The sequence below is a fragment of the Leucopleurus acutus genome, assembly GCF_964270905.1.
Source record: "Leucopleurus acutus genome assembly, chromosome: 1".
NCBI classification, from domain to species: Eukaryota; Metazoa; Chordata; class Mammalia; order Artiodactyla; family Delphinidae; genus Leucopleurus; species Leucopleurus acutus.
The window spans coordinates 75,926,145-75,945,750 of record NC_139142.1 but is presented as its reverse complement, the minus strand read 5'-3'; the positions used below and the strand labels follow the sequence as shown (position 1 = coordinate 75,945,750).

The 19,606-nt window shown below is 45.9% G+C and overlaps 1 protein-coding gene across 1 annotated transcript in view; it reads right to left on the bottom strand.

The window, feature by feature from the left end:
- TEP1 (telomerase associated protein 1) overlaps window positions 1-19,223 on the bottom strand; it is a 41,312-nt gene extending 22,089 nt beyond the window's left edge. The window contains exons 1-12 of the mRNA XM_082844478.1: window positions 19,141-19,223; window positions 14,200-14,880; window positions 11,627-11,806; window positions 11,214-11,348; window positions 10,295-10,456; window positions 9,723-9,884; window positions 9,348-9,422; window positions 7,687-7,811; window positions 7,315-7,472; window positions 3,399-3,508; window positions 2,869-2,959; window positions 2,455-2,641 (exon numbers count right to left, since the gene is read on the bottom strand). Coding sequence (XP_082700604.1) covers window positions 2,455-2,641; window positions 2,869-2,959; window positions 3,399-3,508; window positions 7,315-7,472; window positions 7,687-7,811; window positions 9,348-9,422; window positions 9,723-9,884; window positions 10,295-10,456; window positions 11,214-11,348; window positions 11,627-11,806; window positions 14,200-14,856 — 2,042 coding nt within the window. The 5' untranslated portion in view covers window positions 14,857-14,880; window positions 19,141-19,223. The remainder of the gene's footprint in view (window positions 1-2,454; window positions 2,642-2,868; window positions 2,960-3,398; window positions 3,509-7,314; window positions 7,473-7,686; window positions 7,812-9,347; window positions 9,423-9,722; window positions 9,885-10,294; window positions 10,457-11,213; window positions 11,349-11,626; window positions 11,807-14,199; window positions 14,881-19,140) is intronic.
- Between the last annotated feature and the right edge of the window lie 383 nt (window positions 19,224-19,606).

The following is a 19,606-nucleotide window of genomic DNA, read 5'->3' as shown; positions in this document are numbered from 1 at the left end:
CTGTGTCCTACCAGGAGACAAAAATTCTGGTGGTCTTACTCATTGTGTACAAAGGATCACCTACGAAATATTCACGTAAGAAAAAAAGTTAAATCTGAATCTATTCAAGCTTTTAGAGTTAATGCCCAGGGTACACGAAATAGAGAAACAAGTGAGATGACACTGGAGAAGCAGACAAATCTAGAATATGGGACCTTCTGTGGGGCCCCCGAACCTGATTTCCACAGCAAGTCAATGGCATGAAAACAATTAAAAGATTTTAAGCGATTTAAGTAAATCTGGGACTTCCCTGGTGGCACAGTAGTTAAGAATCCGTCTGCCAATGCAGGGGACACAGGTTCGAGCCCTGGTCCGGGAAGATCCCACATGCCATGGAGCAACTAAACCCGTAAGCCACAACTACTGAGCCTGCGCTCTGGAGCCCACGAGCCACAACTACTGAGCCCACGAGCCACAACTACTGAAGCCCGCGTGCCTAGTGCCCATGCTCCGCAACAAGAGAAGCCACCGCAATGAGAAGCCCGCGCACTGCAACGAAGAGTAGCCCCCGCTTGCCGCAACTAGAGAAAGCCTGTGCGTGGCAACAAAGACCCAAAGCAGCCAAAAATAAAATTAATTAATTAATTAATTAAAAAGAGATTTAAGTAAATCTTAATAACTACATGCAATGTGTGTATGCGTTGTTTGGATCCTGATTTGAATAAACCTGTGAAATGATACTTTTGAGACAACTGGGAAATTTGAATATAGACTAGGTAATAAATGATAATACCAAGGAATTATTTTCAGTTCTGTTAGCTATATTAATGACATTCTGATTATATAAGAAAACGTCTGTTTTAAGAGACACGTGAAATATGGAGGGGTGAAATAAGATGTATCATATTATTTGGCATTTGTTTTTTTTAAAACATCTTCAAAGGGGCACTTCCCTGGTGGCGCAGTGGTTGGGAGTCTGCCTGCCAGTGCAGGGGACATGGGTTCGAGCCCTGGTCTGGGAAGATCCCACATGCCGCGGAGCAATTAAGCCCATGTGCCACAGTGTGCCACAACTACTGAGCGTATGCTCTACAGCCCGCGTGCCACAGCTGCTGAAGCCCGTGTGCCTAGGGCCCGTGCTCTGCAGCAGGAGAGGCCACCGCAATGAGAAGCCCGCACACCGCAACAGAGTAGCCCCCACTCGATGCAACTAGAGAAAGCCCGTGCGCAGCAACAAAGACACAATGCAGCCAAAAATAAATTAATTAATTAATTAAAAAAAAATCTTCATAAAAAAAAGAAAAGAAGGGAAGAGAGGGATCAGGAAAGGAAGACTGACAAAATCTAGATTTTCACTGAAAGTGGCTAACAGTTTCATGGGAGTCCATTGTATTATTCTCATTACTTTTGTACACGTTTAAATTTTTTCAGTTTTTTTAATCTAGAGAATCCAGCAGTCTCTACCAGTGCTATCCAGTAGAAATAAATTACAATTAATGAAATGAAATTAAATTGAAATTACACATGTAATGTAAGGTTTTCTAGCAGCCACATTTAAAAAAGTAAAAAGAAACAGGACACATTAATATTACATTTAATTTAGCCTTATATACGTATATTTTTTCACCTCAACACGTAATTAATACAAAAATTACAAATGAGATATTTTACATCCTTTTTCACACTTCCCCGAAATCTAGCACATCTCAGTTCCCATTAGCCACATTTCAAGAGCTCAACAGCCACCTGTGGCTAGTGGCTACCAAACTGGCCAGCAAAGACATCCCGTTTGGACTGCATCCTCAGCTTAATTCTTTAATGGCCCCATGTTCTGCCACTGATTCACTGATTCAGGTGAGTCCTGGCCACTGAGTCCTACTAGAAGGTTAGGTGAGCCCTGCATTTGTCTTGAATGAAAACGAATAAAGATACTGTGGATGCATCTAAAAGGACAGAGTGCTGGGACTTCACCAAGCTTACAGAACAGGTTTTATGCCTGACTTTGAGTCTGCTTGATGATACCTATCTTTACATGTGTCAAAAGGAAAAGGAAAGTGAATGGGTCAGAAAATACACAGAGGAGAGAAACAAAAAGAAAAACAAACAGATATCACAGAGAAGAAAAAGAAAGAAAATGTGAACCAGAGCATAAGCAGAGAGGCACTATCATGTACTAATAGGAAGGGAAATGCTACACAGGCTGAAGGAGTCCACAGAAACCAATAAGGCAATCACAGATAAGAGTGGAGGCCCAAACACAGATTTTGTTTCATGATCTCTCTACAGGACAATGTTAAAGACAAGGTTTGCTGTGCGAGAGAAGACTGGAAACAGGCAAGTCTCAGCCGTTGGGATGACTGACAAGCATGTCATTGCAGAATAAAAGCTGGGGTTTCCAGATGACTCCCAAGCCCTTTCAGGGTGCCTCTTGTTGCCCACCCTTTGCTCCCAGATAGCACACACTCACACACACACCTGGCCTTGTGTATTTTCAGCTTCTTCCGCTTGAGCTGCTCATATATCACGGGGATCATCATTGCTGCCCGAAGTTCCCGACGACTTGGTTTGTAAAACTGCCAGGAATAGGCACACTTCTTGCCATATCTTGTGTTTTTAATTATTATCCGCTTTATCAGTTTTGTGTTGGAAGGAAGTGGCAACTCTGGGTGGCGACAGGTAAGTATCTGAGTCAGGCAGCTTCTATTCCCTCATCTTGTCTTCCCATCATTGCCTGTCCTGAGTCCTGATCCTTTGGGCTGGCCAGTGTCTGACCTCTGCCCACCCCATACCCTGAGACTGGAAGGCAAGAGGCTGAAAATACCAGTGCTGCTGTCTCATCTATTCTCAGCCATGAGAGACAAACAGGAGGTGGAAGAAGAGAGATAATACCTTTCTTTTCGAGTTGAGCCTCAAAGTCATTGATGGAATCATGAGCATTAAGGAATCTGAATGGAAACTGCCGACTGTTGATCACTGACTTCTGCAAAGCAAGAGAGGGGTCATGAGCAGAGGACCAGGAGGCATGGGGAGCATCAGAGGCTCCAGGGACCCGGAAGATGAGATAACCACTCTATTAGATCTGTGGGAAGGTGAGGAAGACCAGAATGGATATTAGATAAAGGTGGAGAAGAATAAAGAAAGATGTCACGTGAGAATACGAGGAAAGGAGAGGAAGTAACAGAAGGTTCCCTGTTTCTTTTATATCAGACTCCCTCTGAAGTTAGTTAAATCACAGAAATGATCTCAGAAAATAAAAAGGAAAGTTATTATACTCTATATGGGATGATGAACCTCCAAACCTGTCTCCCTCAACCTATCTGAAGCTCCATATCTGTTTACAGCCCATATGGAAATAGCTTGGTGGCTATGACCTTCCCCAGCCATTAAGAGAAGGCTGGCTCCCTGCCCTTCACGCGTACAGCATGCTGGAGTCTCTGGAGCACAAGGTTGTGGTGGCGGGTGCTGATTCCAACCCGCAGCAGGTTGCGCAGATTCCGAAGCATGGCCATGAAGGGAAGCTTCCCACTGTCTACGGAAGGTAGGACATAGGGTGAGAAAAGCAAACAAAGGATGAATGAGAGAGGTCAGAGACCAGAGCCATTCAGAATGTTCAGGTTGGAGCAAATGAGGTACGAACATATGATCTATCCTACCCAAAATGTTTTAAAGGTCTGGAAAGATAACAACTGGGTTGCCTGAGCTTGGAGCAAAACCTAATCAACACTGTTTATGGGATTAGCTATTTCAATAAACAACTGAGGGTATCACTTTGCCTGCTGGCTCCAGCCCTGAGATTGGGCTCAACAGGCAAAATACATTCTCTAATCCACAGTAATAATTTCCAAAGTTTTTAGATGGCTAAAGAGAAATTTCCTAGTGTAATCTTATAAATTATATACATGTAGTACAATCATTAGTTAATATTTCAAGGCAGGATATACATTTAAAGTAAAGGTTCACCATTAACTGTGAGTGTAAATTGATATTTCAAATAGTCTTCTTGATAATTCTTAAGTTTTTTGGTCAATGTCTTGTATGAGCTGATTAAATAGTCATCATTTTTTACTTAAAGATAGGTGAGGGCTTCCCTGGTAAAGCAGTGGTTAAGAATCCACCTGCCAACGCAGGGGACACAGGTTTGAGCCCTGGTCCGGGAAGATCCCACATGCCACAGAGCATGTAAGCCCGTGCACCACAACTACTGAGCCTGTGCTCTAGAGCCTACGAGCCACAACTACTGAAGCCCATGCGCCTAGAGCCCGTGCTCCGCAACAAGAGAAGCCACCGCAATGAGAAGCTGTGCATCGCAACGAAGAGTAGCCCCCGCTCACTGCAACTAGAGAAAGCCCACATGCAGCAACGAAGACCCAATGCAGCCAAAAATAAATATAAGTAAAATAAATAAATAAAATAAATTAAAATTTTTTTTTAATAAATTAAAAAAATAAAGATAGGTGAAAAAGGGACTTCCCTGGCGGTTCAGTGGTTAAGACTCTGCACTTCCACTGCTGGGGGCACGGGTTCAATCCCTGGTCAGGGAACTAACATCCTGCATGCCACACGGTATGGCCAAAAAAGTTTTTTTAATTAAAAAAAAATTAAAAGAAAAATAAAATAAAGATAAGTGAGAAAGATTTGCCCTGAAGCAGAATTTCACTTCTGTCACTTTCTTATTGTTCACTTGTCCCTGTGATATTAGTATTACCTTCAAGTCATAGTTTCTTTTTTTTTTAAATTATTTATTTATTTCTGGCTGCCTCGGGTCTTCATTGCTGCGTGCGGGCTTTTTCTAGTTGCAGCGAGCAGGCGGGGGCTGCTCTTCGTTGCGGTGCACGGGCTTCTCATTGCAGTGGCTTCTCTTGTTGCAGAGCAGGGGTTCTAGGCATGCGGACTTCTGTAGTTGTGGCACGCAGGCTCAGTAGTTGTGGCTCACGGGCTCTAGAGCGCAGGCTCAGTAGTTGTGGTGCACAGGCTTAGCTGCTCTGTGGCATGTGGGATCTTCCCAGACTAGGGACCATACCTGTGTCCCCTGCATTGGCAGGCAGATTCTTATCCACTGCGCACCAGGGAAGTCCCAAGTCATAGCTTCTTAATAATCTTTTTAAGGCTTATGTCAATTTTAGAGGGTTAGTTTGGTTAATACTGAATAATAATTCTAAAGCCATTTACAATTCAGAGATAAGCTGCAACAAGTCTCATTATGCAGAAACCAAAAAAGAGTGAGGGGGCCCCATCAATGCCCTTGTGTTGTGGAACGTCTCCTCTTCCTCAAGAAGCCTCAACTATCATACATGACACATAACCATGTAACATGAACTAAGTGACTACAGGGGTTCAATCTATACAGTAAACATTGGAAACATTCTTTCTTTTAGATAAAGGTCAACATAAATAGGAGGTGTGATATTTTTCCTGGCTAACACCCAGAGATGCGTTCAGACTACATTACAGACCAGGCCTGTTAGTCCCCACCCACATCCCAGGCACTAGCCCCACCATCAGCAGCTTTCATTGGGAAAGTGGTGGTACCTTTTTTAAGGTGATGTAAGTCTCATTTGAATTATAGCTAGAAAGCTTTAAGCCTGCTGGAAGTCCTGGGGTTCTCCAATCATAATACTTCTGATTTACAGACTGTGTAGAACAATTATGTTGTATACGCAATGTAAATGATGTGTGACAACTGATGAACTATTGCATCCTCTGTCAACTCATTAGTTTTGCTCAAATGTTGCTACGTATGAAAGATTTTCTAGATCACTTTGATAAGAAGTTAAGTTCAATATCATATTTATTGATATGATACTAGAGGAATAAATGAATATTCATCCTACAGATTGAGAAATTCACTGATTTCATTCCAAATAATTCATTAATGAGTTGTTAATGAGCCTCTGGCTTCCAAAGAGGGATCTGTATATCTAATTATATTTTATCTTATATTTTATAGTTATATTTATTTTATTAATTTTCATATCTATATTTATATAATTATATGTTATATAGTTCCTAAAGTACATAATTGATTAGTACATGTATAAAAAAAATTTAAATATATATATATACATATATTCTGGTGTATCCCAAAAATTGTTTCTGCAGTAAGTGATCCAGTGGTCTGGAGACCACTAGTTTAGATTATAGGCATTGGTCTCAACCAAGATAAACAGCAGTTTTAATGTTCAGAGGCAGAGGGAAGAAAGGGGAGATGATGCATACTAGAACCACCAACACATGCTGACTGCCATCCAGGCTCCTTTATCCTACTCTACCCAAAGTTGTATCAACATTGCAGAATAAGTTGTCAAGCATGTGTGTGTGTGTGTGTGTGTGTGTGTGTGTGTGTGTTTTAATTCCCAGGTGATTCTGATACATACAGCACTAGTGACAACCCCAAAGTGGGAGGAACGGTAAGCAGTTAAGCTTTTTGGGCTGCCCTGAGTACCACCTATACATGGCAGCTTACAGAGCAATAAAAGCCAACTGGGCTTCTGAAGCTCCCAAATATGAAGTCCACAAAACTCAAGCAGTCAAAAGGGCCACAGCCAGGTAGTTTTCAACAGAAAGAGGTTGACTTCAAAGATGAAAGAGGACATAAAAGAAAAAATGGAACAGGAAGATCCTTCTATAGTTAAAAATAAACTAGCAAAAAAAAACAGACAGAAAGAGAAGACTGAAAGGAACTTGGTCTTCCCCATTGGAATTCTTTTTATCAGTGTGGGCAAATTACCTAAAACATCCATGTCCTAAAAAATGGGTTTTCGGGGCTTCCCTGGTGACGCAGTGGTTGAGAGTCCGCCTGCCGATGCAGGGGACGCGGGTTTGTGCCCCGGTCCAAGAAGATCCCACATGCCGTGGAGCGGCTGGGCCCGTGAGCCATGGCCGCTGAGCCTGCGCGTCCGGACCCTGTGCTCCGCAAAGGGAGAGGCCACAACAGTGAGAGGCCCGCGTACCGGACAAAAAAAAAAAAAAAAAAAAGTTTTGGTGGAGATTCCAGTATGCCACGTACTAGTCCTACCTTGTTTGGATGAGTTACACAGATATTGACACAAGTGAAATCAGATAGAAGGTACTGCTTTTGTCATGTGTTGATAAAGGCTTGTGTATCACCTAACCACGTCTGGAATTATGACCTACCTATGATGCCAGCGCTATTCAAAGCAGGTGCCACTGTTCACTTTGGTGTGGTCAATGGCAGACCTGATAAATGCAATCGTTTTCAGTGCCAAGTAAGAGAATAACTGCACCATGCAATGGAAAGCTTCTAGTCAGGGTCCAAAACATAGAGGCATGAATGAGGAAGAGAGGAAAGAAGTGTGACGGTCAAGGTTACTCTACCGATGAGTTCCTCCCAGACGGAAGCTTTGTTCCCCCACAAGCTCAGCTCTCGCTCCCAGGTCTCTGGCTTAGCAAGCTTCATCCGCTTCCCGGCTCTGCTAGAATCCCAGGGCCCCGGCAGGCGACTTCGAGAAAAGGCCTGTAGGTTGGAGGGGTATCTGGAACAGAGGAGGAAAAACTTAGGATTTCAAAGCCAGCTGAAAATAACTGAGAAAAGGAATGGTGAGTCAGTCAAAGCTAGTGAGTCACATTTAAGGCCAGGTCTGCCCAAACTAATGTTGCTGGGGTCCAACTACAGGGATTGGGGCCATGGGTGTTGAAGAATCAGGCCATTACCCGGATGGAGCGTGTGCTCAGGGTACATCTTCTCACCTGCAGCCCAGGAGGGCCCGGACAAGCTGTGCAGGCTCATGGATGTGCAGTCTCTGTACCAACTTCTTCAGGGTGAAACTTGGCTCATTCTTTTTCTCTGACACTGCACTGCAGGTTGCCTCAAACTGTGGAAATATCCACAAGCCCCACAGGGGTCATTCAATCTATGACCATGGTCACTTTCTTCAGAAAACAAAAACCAAGACTATCCTATAACTACGGTAATTTCTTTCCCCAAAGTAGATTTGGGCAAAGAATAGGAATAGAGGGTAAAACTCTCCAACAGCAAGAGCTTCTGTGATGAACACAACAGAGTAGGTCTATGGAGTCACCATGTTTCATTTACACAAGGTTGAACTATCAATGGTTAACATGGGATGACTGGGTGGTGACAAGCAAGACGGGGCTTGAATAAACAGAAAACACCTTGTTCTTAGAGGGAGGAAGAGGGAAAAGCAGCTCTTATTTAAATCACTGAGACCTGGGGGCTTCCCTGGTGACACAGTGGTTAAGAATCTGCCTGCCAATGCAGGGTACACGGGTTCGAGCCCTGGTCAGGGAAGATCCCACATGCCGCAGAGCAACGATGCCCGTGCGCCACAACTACTGAGCCTGTGCTCTAGAGCCCATGAGCCACAACTACTGAGCCCGTGCACTGCAACTACTGAAGCCCACATGCCTAGAGCCCGTGCTCCGCAACAAGAGAAGCCACTGCAATGAGAAGCCCGCGTACCGCAACAAAGAGTAGCCCCCGCTCTCCGCAACTAGAGAAAGGCCGCACGCAGCACCGAAGACCCAACGCAGACAAAAATAAATAAATAAATAAATTTTAAAATAAATAAATCGTTGAGACCTGGAGCGTGTAAATGGAGGCATCAGCACAATGCAGGCTTTGAGGAGTTAAAAAATGAAAGAAGCTGGCTTTCAGAATCTTCTGTTAGAAGAGCTAAGTTTGGGTTGTATTAATAGGATGAAGAGAAAAGACCAATGGACCAACTGAGGATGTATTTTCTTGTAATACTAACATATTTTCCTAAAAATCTATTTTAATGATGATGATGATGAAATCATCACTTACTCAGTGCCAGGTATTGTTAGAAATACTTTAAATACAGTAACTGATTTAATCCTCACAAAAACCCAATGAAGAAGGTACTGCTATTATCCCCATTTTATATGTGAGTTAAATGAGGCAAGAGGGAGTAAGCCATTCAGCCAAGGTTCACAGAGCCAGCAACTGGTGGGGGGGCAGGTGGGGAGATTCAAACCCAGATGGTCTGAATCCAGCTCCTACGCTCTTAACGGCGAAGACCAGTGTCTTGTTATTAAAGTAAAAGAAAAAAACTTTTTTTGTTTGGCTTGTTTTTAAAACTTCCTATGGAAGGTGGATATTTCATAATGTTTTAAACTCACTTATCCAGCTGGATGTGCCATCTGCCAGTAAAGAACGACACCAAGGAGAGCAAAATGGAAATAAAAGGAGCCTTTCCCGGGGCTCTCAAAACCCCATAATCGCAGCTGAGAATTATCCAGGTAGGACGTTGGCATGTGCCTACCATACCCACTAGTAGTATTTCTGGACCAAATGGAATTCCATTTCTAAACATTAGTTGAGAAAAGACCGTACGTGTATGTTCAGAACCCCAGAACAAGGCACTCACCATCCTCTGTTCATCTTGAAGAGGCCGAATGAACTTTGGCAAGTATTTCTGTGTCTCAGAAAATGTATGCTCCTTCTGTAGGGACAGGACAAGTCATTTCAAAAGGGGAAGTGGAGGCTGTCCCTAGAGAGACCCATTCCAATAGCCCTGAAGGCCCATCTCTACCCCAAAGGAAACTGGCTGGGAAATAGGCAGGCCCTGCCCTCTCTGCCCTCTGAGCTCTACCCAGCTCCTCTGCATTTCTCTGACTCCTTCTGTCCTGGTGGTAGAAACATGTCAGCTGTTTAAGGAGGTCAGCGTGTGCCCTCATCCCTCTCACTTTCTGGGGGAAAAGGGCCTAGGCTGTGAATGACCAGGGTAGAGGCAGGGACTGACTGGAGGGCGGGGTGGCCGGCGGGGGCGCCTCTTGGCCCGGTGCTTCCGAGGGTTATACTTAGCCAGCTGGTACTCATCAAACTGGGCAAATTTGTCTGTCATCGCAGCACGCAGGCAGGCAGGCAGGGGCACCAGCCTGTCCTCCTCTTCTCCAGTGAGGAGCTGTCAGAGAGACGAGAAACCCTCAGGAGCGAGACCCTCCAAAACAAAATGAGAGCACTTCATGGGGTTAAGTGACAGCACAGGATAGGAAGTCCCCAGCCCCAGCTCTACAATGACAATTTCTGTGGTCCTGGACCTGAGGGCAGACTTCTCAGATTCTTATTCTCTTCACTGGAAACACGAGGTCCGGAATAACACCAAGTCTCCTGAAACTCAGTCCAGCCCTTCTCAATCATATTCTCCCTGTTGGGCAACCCAGCCTGGTACCAGGAGAAGCTGTCCTGTCTGGGCACCGGGGTTGAGGACAGCTGAGGGCAGGCCAAAGTGTCTGAGAATTTTCTCCACAGATGCAGTGAGCAAAGGAGAGGGAACCAAGTGAGGGTTAAAAGTCAGGGAACTGAATGCCATACCTGGTAGAACCTGGCTACCTGGATCCAATCAGAAGGCAGCTGGACAATGGCACAGAAATATCGTCGCAGGTAGGGGCGGCAGACTGGCAAGAAGGCAGCAATGGCCAAGACTTTGTTGGCCACATCCCGGACATTCAGCTGCCGCCTGGCGTACAGAGATGCCTAGGGCACAGGGTAGGGAGTGCTGGCCTCTCAGCCACTTCTGCACAGCACCATGTCCTAATTTGCTTATCTAACCTGCCTGCATAAAACCTTTCCTGAGCCCTCCATATTGTCTGTAAATATAAAATCCAAGCCTCTTGGCTTGGCATTCTATATCTTCCATGATCTAGCCCTTATTCACCAGTCTTCTCCTAAGTCTACTTATCCCAATTTAAGGGCCTTTAACCTTGTCCTTTTCCCGCTTTGGAAGACCTCCCACCATCAATGTCTATCAAAAACTTACCCAGGGTTCAAATTGCTGATTTATCCTGCCATCTTCCCAAGCTTCATAGGAAACATTTTCCCTCTCTTTTCTGCTTCTGAAACATTCACTATCTGCTACTCCATTTGCATTTATATAATATTTGGGATCGTTTTTGCTTCGCTAATAATACCATTAATAATACCATTCCCTAAGAGCCGGGTCCAAGTTTCGTTTTATCTGTTGGTGTAACCCTCAAGGCCTAGCATTGTGTACTTAGCCTGTGCACCTAACTAAATAAACAAACCCTAGGATACGTTCTCAATCCTATCTTCGCCCCCTCCTCAGAGAACCCTAGGGACTGGGCCTCAGGCTCACCCAGAGATCCTACTACCTTCCTAAGTAAAGTTCCTTCAGCCCCTAGTATAAAGCCTCTCACCGTCCCCCTCACACACCATAACCAAATTCCCTTCCTCTGAACTTCCCACTCCCATCCCCTCTTTCATGTCACAATACCTTGAGTATAAATTCTGGCTCCAAGGGGGCAAGTTCACTACAGACTTGGAGGAGGAACGCCTGGGTAGAGGAAGCTGCATCATCTGTGTTGACGTCTGACACCAGAGTAGAACACAGAAAGCTCATTAGAACCATCTGGGAATTGGGAAAGAGAGGGAAGAAAGGAGAAAAGACGTAATAAGGACCAACTTAAGCATCCACTCAGGCCAACTTCCAAAGACAGAGAGAATGAACCCAGATTCAGGAAGATGTCTGTCCGGCTGAGAGGTCAGAAAAGGGGATCGGGAAGTAAGAAACCAGAGTTCCTTCCCCTTCTCTCTGTGGAGGGGATCAGCCTTTGGTGCCCGCTCTACCCAACTTCCCTAGGCCCCCCCACTCCACCATCAACCTCTCCCCAGCTCTGGGACTTTTACCTTCTTTTCCTGAAGGGCGTGGTCAGCAGGCTCAGGACAGGGCTCAGAGTCCCCAGGGGTGAGCGTCAGGGTCAGCTCCTCCACTTCCTCCGCCTCTCCCAAGCTTAGACTATAAAAAGGCATTTGAGCCTCTGCCCATATCTTGTCTTCTGGCTTTTTCTCTCCAGAAGACGATCGGCCCTGGGGATAGTGACAGCTATGAATCCCAGCACTCACCCACAGCCCCTCATACAAGACAGAGATCTGAAAGCAGCATCCAGGGCTAGGAAGAGTCCACATCTACCTTCTAGCACCTAAATTCTTCTCCCCTCATCCCCCAGCATGGATCTGTCCAGTCTGACAAGAGTGATCTCTCAGTATCACACACACGCCCTTTCCCAGACCAACATTCTGAGCCTTTGCTCAGATGCTTCATGATCTTCCGGCTTCTTTCATCTCCTTACGGACGTCACAGCCTAGGGGCCTGGGGCCCTTCACAACACACCTCCCAAGAGGCTATTAAGGTATTTTTAGAGTCAGAAGAAGAAGGACCAAGTCCCAGATCAATCGCCCAGCAATCGTGAGCTTACCCTCTGAGCCTCAGCTTCCTCACTCCCTGCCACCTACCTGATGGGGCTGTTACAAGATTGAGTGGGGTCATGTATGTATGACTCTTTGCAAATTGCAAAGCCCTAAATAAATGTAAGATGGCAGTAGCTGTAATCCTGACAATGACCCTATGACGTGGATTTTCATTGATCTCATCTTAAAGGTGAGGAAATTAAAGCTTCAAAAGGTTAAGAGTCTTTGAGTAGTATAGTCATTTTCACAGTATTGATTCTTCCAATCCCAGAACATGGCATGTCTCTCCATCTGTTGGTGCTGTCTTTGATTTCTTTCATCAGTATCCTATAGTTTTCTGAGTACAGGTCTTTTGTCTCCTTAGGTAGGTTTATTCCTAGGTATCTTATTCTTTTTGTTGCAATGGTAAACGAGATTGTTTCCCTAATTTCTCCTTCTGATCTTTCGTTGTTAGTGTATAGGAATGCAAGAGATTTCTGTGTATTAATTTTGTATCCTGTGACTTTACCAAATTCACTGATAAGCTCTAGTAGTTTTCTGGTGGCCTCTTTAGGATTTTCTATGTATATATAGTATCATGTCATCTGCCAACAGTGACAGTTTTACTTCTTCTTTTCCAATCTGGATTCCTTTTATTTCTTTTTCTTCTCTGACTGCCACGGCTAGGACTTCCAAAACTATGTTGAATAATAGTGGCGAGAGTGGACCACTCTGGAGAAGATGTGGAGAAAAGGGAACCCTCCTACACTGTTGGTGGGAATGTAAATTGATACAACCACTATGGAAAACAGGAAACTAAAAAATATTAATAGAACTACCATATGACCCAGCAATCCCACTCCTGGGCATATACCCAGAGAAAACCATAATTCAAAAAGATACATGCACCCTAATGTTCATTGCAGCACTATTTACAATAGCCAGGACATGGAAGCAACCAAAATGTCCATCAACAGAGGAATGGATAAAGAAGATGTGGTAAATACACACAATAGAATATTACTCAGGCATAAAAAGGAACAAAATAGTGCCATTTGCAGAGACATGGATAGACCTAGAGACTGTCATACAGAGGGAAGTTAAGTCAGAAAGAGAAAACCAAATATCGTGTGGTGTCGCTAATGTGTGCAGTCTAGAAGGATGGTACAGATGAACTTATTTGCAAGCCAGAGGTAGAGACGCAGATGTGGAGAACAGACTTGTGGATGCCAGAGAGGGGGAAGGGGAGGTGGGATGAACTGGGAGATTGGGATTGACATATATACACTACTATGTATAAAACAGATGACTAATGAGAACCTACTGTACAGCACAGGGAACTCTACTCAATATTCTGTGGTGACCTAAATGGGAAGGAAATCTAAAAAAGAGGGGATGTGTATATACGTGTAACTGGTTCACTCTGTTGTACAGCAGAGGCTAACACAACATCGTGGAGCAACTATACTCCAATAAAAATTAATTTAGAAAAAAAAAAAAGGTTAAGAGTCTTGCCCAAGGTTGAGTGGCTTACAATTGGCAAAAATGGTAGAGGGCTCAGATTTGCCTTTCCCTCAGTCCAAATCTCAAGTCTACATAGAAGGAATGTTTGTCTACCGATCCTGACCTGTATACTAAACGTGCTTATATAGATGTGTACAAGTGGACGTGTGTCTGCACATGCACACACAGAGAAGTGGTACTGTAGTTGTTTCTCATGCCTTGTAAGATCTCAAAAGCACCTGATTGACTCTGCTACTGCAATAGTATATCGGCTCTCCTCCCGATAAGAGGCTTTCCAAGGACAAAACCTACTTATGCTCTATTGTCCAGAATCTCTGCACTAGATAAGCAGTAAGAGTGATGACGCTCATGAAGACAGCCCTTGGGTAAAAGATGCCTCAGGAAGAGGCTCTGAGGAAAGAAGCTACACAGACACAGAGCAGCACACAGGGACACTGTGGCACTGAAAGCTAGTGACTAGACATTCTAACAGACATGGCTGCAGTGAAGACAACTGATGGAGCTATTACCGAAGCTGCTTCCTGAGCTCTCTCTGTGGCAGAGATGGTTTTCAAGACCCTGGGGCAGGTCAGAAGGCCTAGACCCTCAGAGAAGCACTGAGCCCTTGAGGCTGGAGGCTCAGAGAGCAGGTGGTTGCTGGCACTCAGGCTGCACAGGTCAGATTGCACCACGTGAGGTATCTGGAGATTCTGGGTTAAGGGGCTGGTGGACACAGTGCTCTTCAGAGTGGGGAGTGTGGCCAGGCACCGGTTCTCCAAGGAGAGGATGTCTGAGTGGGCAGACACATGCCCATGTGGTTTCTCCAAGGTCTTCAGGTCAGGAAGTGTGGCCAGGCACCGGTTCTCCAAGGAGAGGATGTCTGAGTGGGCAGACACATGCCCATGTGGTTTCTCCAAGGTCTTCAGGTCAGGAAGTGTGGCCAGGCACCGGTTCTCCAAGGAGAGGATGTCTGAGTGGGTAGACACATGCCCATGTGGTTTCTCCAAGGTCTTCAGGTCAGGAAGTGTGGCCAGGCACCGGTTCTCCAAGGAGAGGATGTCTGAGTGGGTAGACACATGCCCATGTGGTTTCTCCAAGGTCTTCAGGTCAGGAAGTGTGGCCAGGCACCGGTTCTCCAAGGAGAGGATGTCCAGGTGAGTAGACACACGCCCATGGAGTTTCGCCATGGCTGGAGCCCAACCAGTATATGCCTAGAAGGAGAGAAAGACAGGTAATGAGCAGCTGGCTGTATTGGGAGTGCACGCGTACTGGGACTAAATCTTTCCCATAGTCCTCCTGGTAATCCCAGTGACCTGAAGGCAGAAAACAACCAATATTTGTTTTTCCAGGACTGGGTTCATTCCAAGGATGTATACAGGGAGTATTCTAAGGGAAAGGAGTAGGGAAAAGGTGAGGTAGAAGCTTAAGAGTAAGGAAGTTTAAAAAACAAAAAAAGGGACTTCATTGGTGGTCCAGTGGGTAAGAGTCCGTGCTCCCAATGCAGGGGGCCTGGGTTCCATCCCTGGTTGGGGAACTAGATCCTGCATTCATGCCGCAACTAAGAGTCTGCATGCTGCAACTAAAAGATCCTGCATGCCTCAACTAAAAGATCCTGCATGGGGCTTCCCTGGCGGCGCAGTATTTGAGAGTACGCCTGCCGATGCAGGGTACATGGGTTCGTGCCCCGGTCCAGGAAGATCCCACATGCCGCGGAGCGGCTGGGCCCGTGAGCCATGGCCGCTGAGCCTGCGCATCCGGAGCCTGTGCTCCGCAACGGGAGAGGCCACAACAGTGAGAGGCCCGCGTACCGCAAAAAAAAAAAGGGGGCTTCCCTGGTGGCGCAGTGGTTGAGAGTCCGCCTGCTGATGCAGGGCATGCGGGTTCGTGCCCCGGTCCGGGAAGATCCCACATGTCGCGGAGCGGCTGGGCCCGTGAGCCATGGCCGCTGAGCCTGCACATCCAGAGCCTGTGCTCCGCAACGAGAGAGGCCACAACAGTGAGAGGCCCGCGTACTGCAAAAACAAAAACAAAAACAAAAAAAACAAACAAACAAACAAAAAAGATGCTGCATGCCGCGATGAAGACCCGGCCCAGACATAAATAAATAAATAAATAAATAAATAAAAAGTAAGAGCTGGAGAGGAAAGGAACATGTCTCCACATGAAGGGGTAAAGGAGACCCCCCAGGGCTATCAGTATGATCCCAACTTAACACAGGAGCCATACTCGTAATCTGGACTCTGGATTCTTAGCTCCAGAGAAATAAACATTTTGATCAAGTTGTCTATACTCACCACCTCAACTTCCTTGCCTCCCACTCACTCTTAACCAACTAAATGGGATTCTTTTTCCACTATTCCTCCAAGGCTGTCCTCTCAGGTAACTAATGGAATTCTTCTTACTATAAGAATAGACATATCTTGGAGCTTATCTTACTTCATCTCTCAAGTGGAATATGACCCTGTGATCACTGTCTCACTGAAACTCTCTCCCTTTGACTTGCACGGTGCTGTCCCGGTTTTCCTCTTACAACCCTGATCACACCTTCTTGGGGTGGGGGTGGGGGTTCTTTCTCTGCTCTTCCTTGAATGTTGATGCTGCTTAGAGTTCTTTTCTAACCCTTCTATATACTTTCCCAGGGTGGTCTCACCTACTCTGTTGCTCCACATAACACTGCTATGCTGGCAACTCACATATTTATTCCTTGACCTGGATCTCATCTGAGCTTCATACTCATTTATCCATTCCCCTGTTGGACATCTCCACTTGGATGACTCAAAGGTACCCAAAACTCCATAGATCCCAAATATATCATCTTTCTACCTCTCCTCCAAATCCATTCCTCCTCATTGCCCCCTATGCTTACAAGGGTTTGGTATAAAATAGGTTTGAGTTTGAATCCTGATGGGACCTTGGGCTAGTTCCTTAAACTCTCTGTGCCACAGTTTCATCACAAAACTGAAATAAATGCCTACCTCATAGAGTTGTATAGGAATAAATAAGAAAAAATATATCAAGCACTTAGAGTTAGTAAGTGTGCAGTAAGTGGAAGCTATTATTATTTATTATTGTTATCATACAATAAATTACCAAATCCTATTGATTGTACTCCCTCAGTGTCTCCCAGATCTATCCAATTCTCTGTTCTGCCTGCCACCGTCATCGCTGAAACCCTCCAATCCACGTGGCACACAGTATGTAGATCTGCCTAAAGGAGCTCCCAATACATACCCCAGCCACCATTTACAACACCTTGTTTATTTCATCATAATAAAAATTTATCTTGTCAGCCCATTTGCCTACTTGTTCCTGGTTTCTCCTTAATAAAATAAAACTCCCTGAGGGTCAGGGCTCCTGTGTCTTATTCACTTCTGCATGCCCAGCATCACACACATAACCTGGCTTCTGATCTCCCAGCCTCACCTCTTACTGCTACTCCCATCTAACGTTAAGCTTGAACCATACAAACTGTTTTCAGCTTATGAATTGCCAAGGTATCTCTTGACTCTGGACTTTGCATAGGCAGAGGCCTAGAACATTCTTCCTTCTACCAAGACCACCCCCCTTCCCCAGCCCCTCCTTTACTAGGCCAAATTCTACTTCCCTCTCACTCTGAAGGCCTCAGTTTAATAGTCAATTCCTCCAAGGAGCCTCAGGTGACACCCAGCCCCCAGTCTGGTACAGGTGGTCCTTCTATGTTCCCACACTGTACTTCCTCTAGCATAGAACACATCCTCTATATTGTAATTGCCTGGTCATTTGTCTTTCATCCCCCCAGACTATAAATTCCTGAGCACAGAGACTCTTTAGCCTTGTTCACCATTGTTGCAACAATGTCTAGTCAGTGGGATTCATAAGCTTTTGAGAATCTGGTGAAATCCATGGAGCTTTTTCACAGAAAAAACATGAGTATATACTACTTTGCATTCAATTTTCAGGGAGTCCACCCACGGACCTCCTAGAATCTCCATTAACTACAAATTAAGAACCTCTGCCTCAGAGGATGCTTGAATTTATATCATTAGTAATGTGCATACTCTCTTATTTGGACAAATGCTTATCTCCTATTTACATTTATGTATTTTAGGAATAAGTATGTTGTTAAGTCAATTGCTTAATCCTTAATATGCAAGAGCTTATGGACAGGAATGTAGAATATTTCCAAGAAGACTTCAATGGACTGACAATCCAGAACCAGAAAGGACAATGGATATCTCACTGGACATAAGTGCAGGCAAATTGCATCAAGAATGATGGCCTATATAGGCTTGTATATTTCCCTCATGTCTTTGCACTATATAAGCCCCCAGCGAAAGGACTGGGGAATCTCAGAATCGACTCAAGATTTTCAAAAGAAGTCATCTCATAACAAAAATTAAGTTAACAGGGCTTCCCTGTTGGTGGAGAGGTTAAGGATCCGCCTGTCAATGCAGGGGACACGGGGTTCGAGCCCTGGTCTGGGAAGATCCCACGTGCCACGGAGCAACTAAGCCCGTGTGCCACAACTACTGAGCCTGCGCTCTAGAGCCCACGAGCCACAACTACTGAAGCCCGTGTGCCTAGAGCCCGTGCTCCACAGCAAGAGAAGCCACTGCCAATGAGAAGCCCGTGCACCGCAACGAAGAGTAGCCCCCGCTCGCCGCAACTAGAGAAAGCCCGCACGCAGCAACGAAGACTCAACGCATCCAGAAATAAATAAATTTTAAAAAAAGAAAAAAAAAATAACAGAAAAATAGTTACATGTTTTTCACACCCTGGTGTTTGTGAAGGGAGATTCAGCTAACCTACAAATGAAAAGTAAAAGTCTCTACAAATTAAAAGTAAAAATATCCATCTCTAATTCCATTCTCCAGGGATAACCACTGCTAAGTTTTTTTTTTTTTTTTTTTTTTTTTGGTGGTACGCGGGCCTCTCACTGTTGTGGCCTCTTCCGCTGCGGAGCACAGGCTCCGGACGCACAGGCTCAGCGGCCATGGCTCACGGGCCCAGCCGCTCACTGCTAAGTTTTATATGAAGAGTTTCAGACGCTTTCTATGCATATACAAATATATGTATAGGTCTGTACCTTCCCTTCCCCCATATCCACCACCACCCCCCTTTTTGTTTTGTTTTGTTTTACACAAAGAGGATCATACTTTAGAGACTATTCTGCACTTAGTACGCCTTGGAGACCTTGCCGTGTTAACACATTAATAGCCACCACACTTTTAAGTTGGCTGTGTGACAGCCTACCCTGCTTAAGCACAGCCCGGGTTTCCGTTCCAAGGAGAACACAGAGCAAGGAAGAGCGACCCATTCTCACTTGGTCTCTTCCACCTTCTTCCTGTGGCCTTCTATCCCCGGGCCCTCCCTTTCCCTCATCCTTCCCACTCCCCCTTTCACACACCACACCCGCTCCCGGAGCTGCCGGAGGAGCAGGGCCGAGGCACCCCTCCCGGCGCCCGCCCAGAGGAGTCTCGGGAGGTCACTACCTGGCCGCGCTAGGCCCTTCCCACCGGGCCCGGCGGCCGAACCCACGCCTAGACCCGGGGCCAGGGCCAGCTGCTGCCGGCGCTCGACCGTCCTCGGAGCCACCCGGGCCTGGAGCAGCTGGCTGTCACGCGGGGCCGCTCAGTCCTCGGCAGCAGGAAAAGGACCGGGCTCTCGGTTCCGCGGGTGGATAGAGTGGAAGCCTGAGGTGGGGCCGGGCGGGGGGCGGGGAGCCGGGAGGAGACGGCGCGCCGCCGCAGACGCGGGGCGGGGCGGTCGCGGCCCGCGGGGAGGAGAGAGGCGCGGCTGGCGATGCAACTGCAGCGAGGGCGTTGCACCCTTTTCTGGGGCCAGAGGTCAGTCCCACTCCCTTTCGCCGCCTTTCCCCCCTCACCCCCCTTCCTCGTCCTCTTTTCTTCTGTCCCTCAGGTTTCCTCTTCTACCAAATTCCGCTCTTTTGCTAAATTT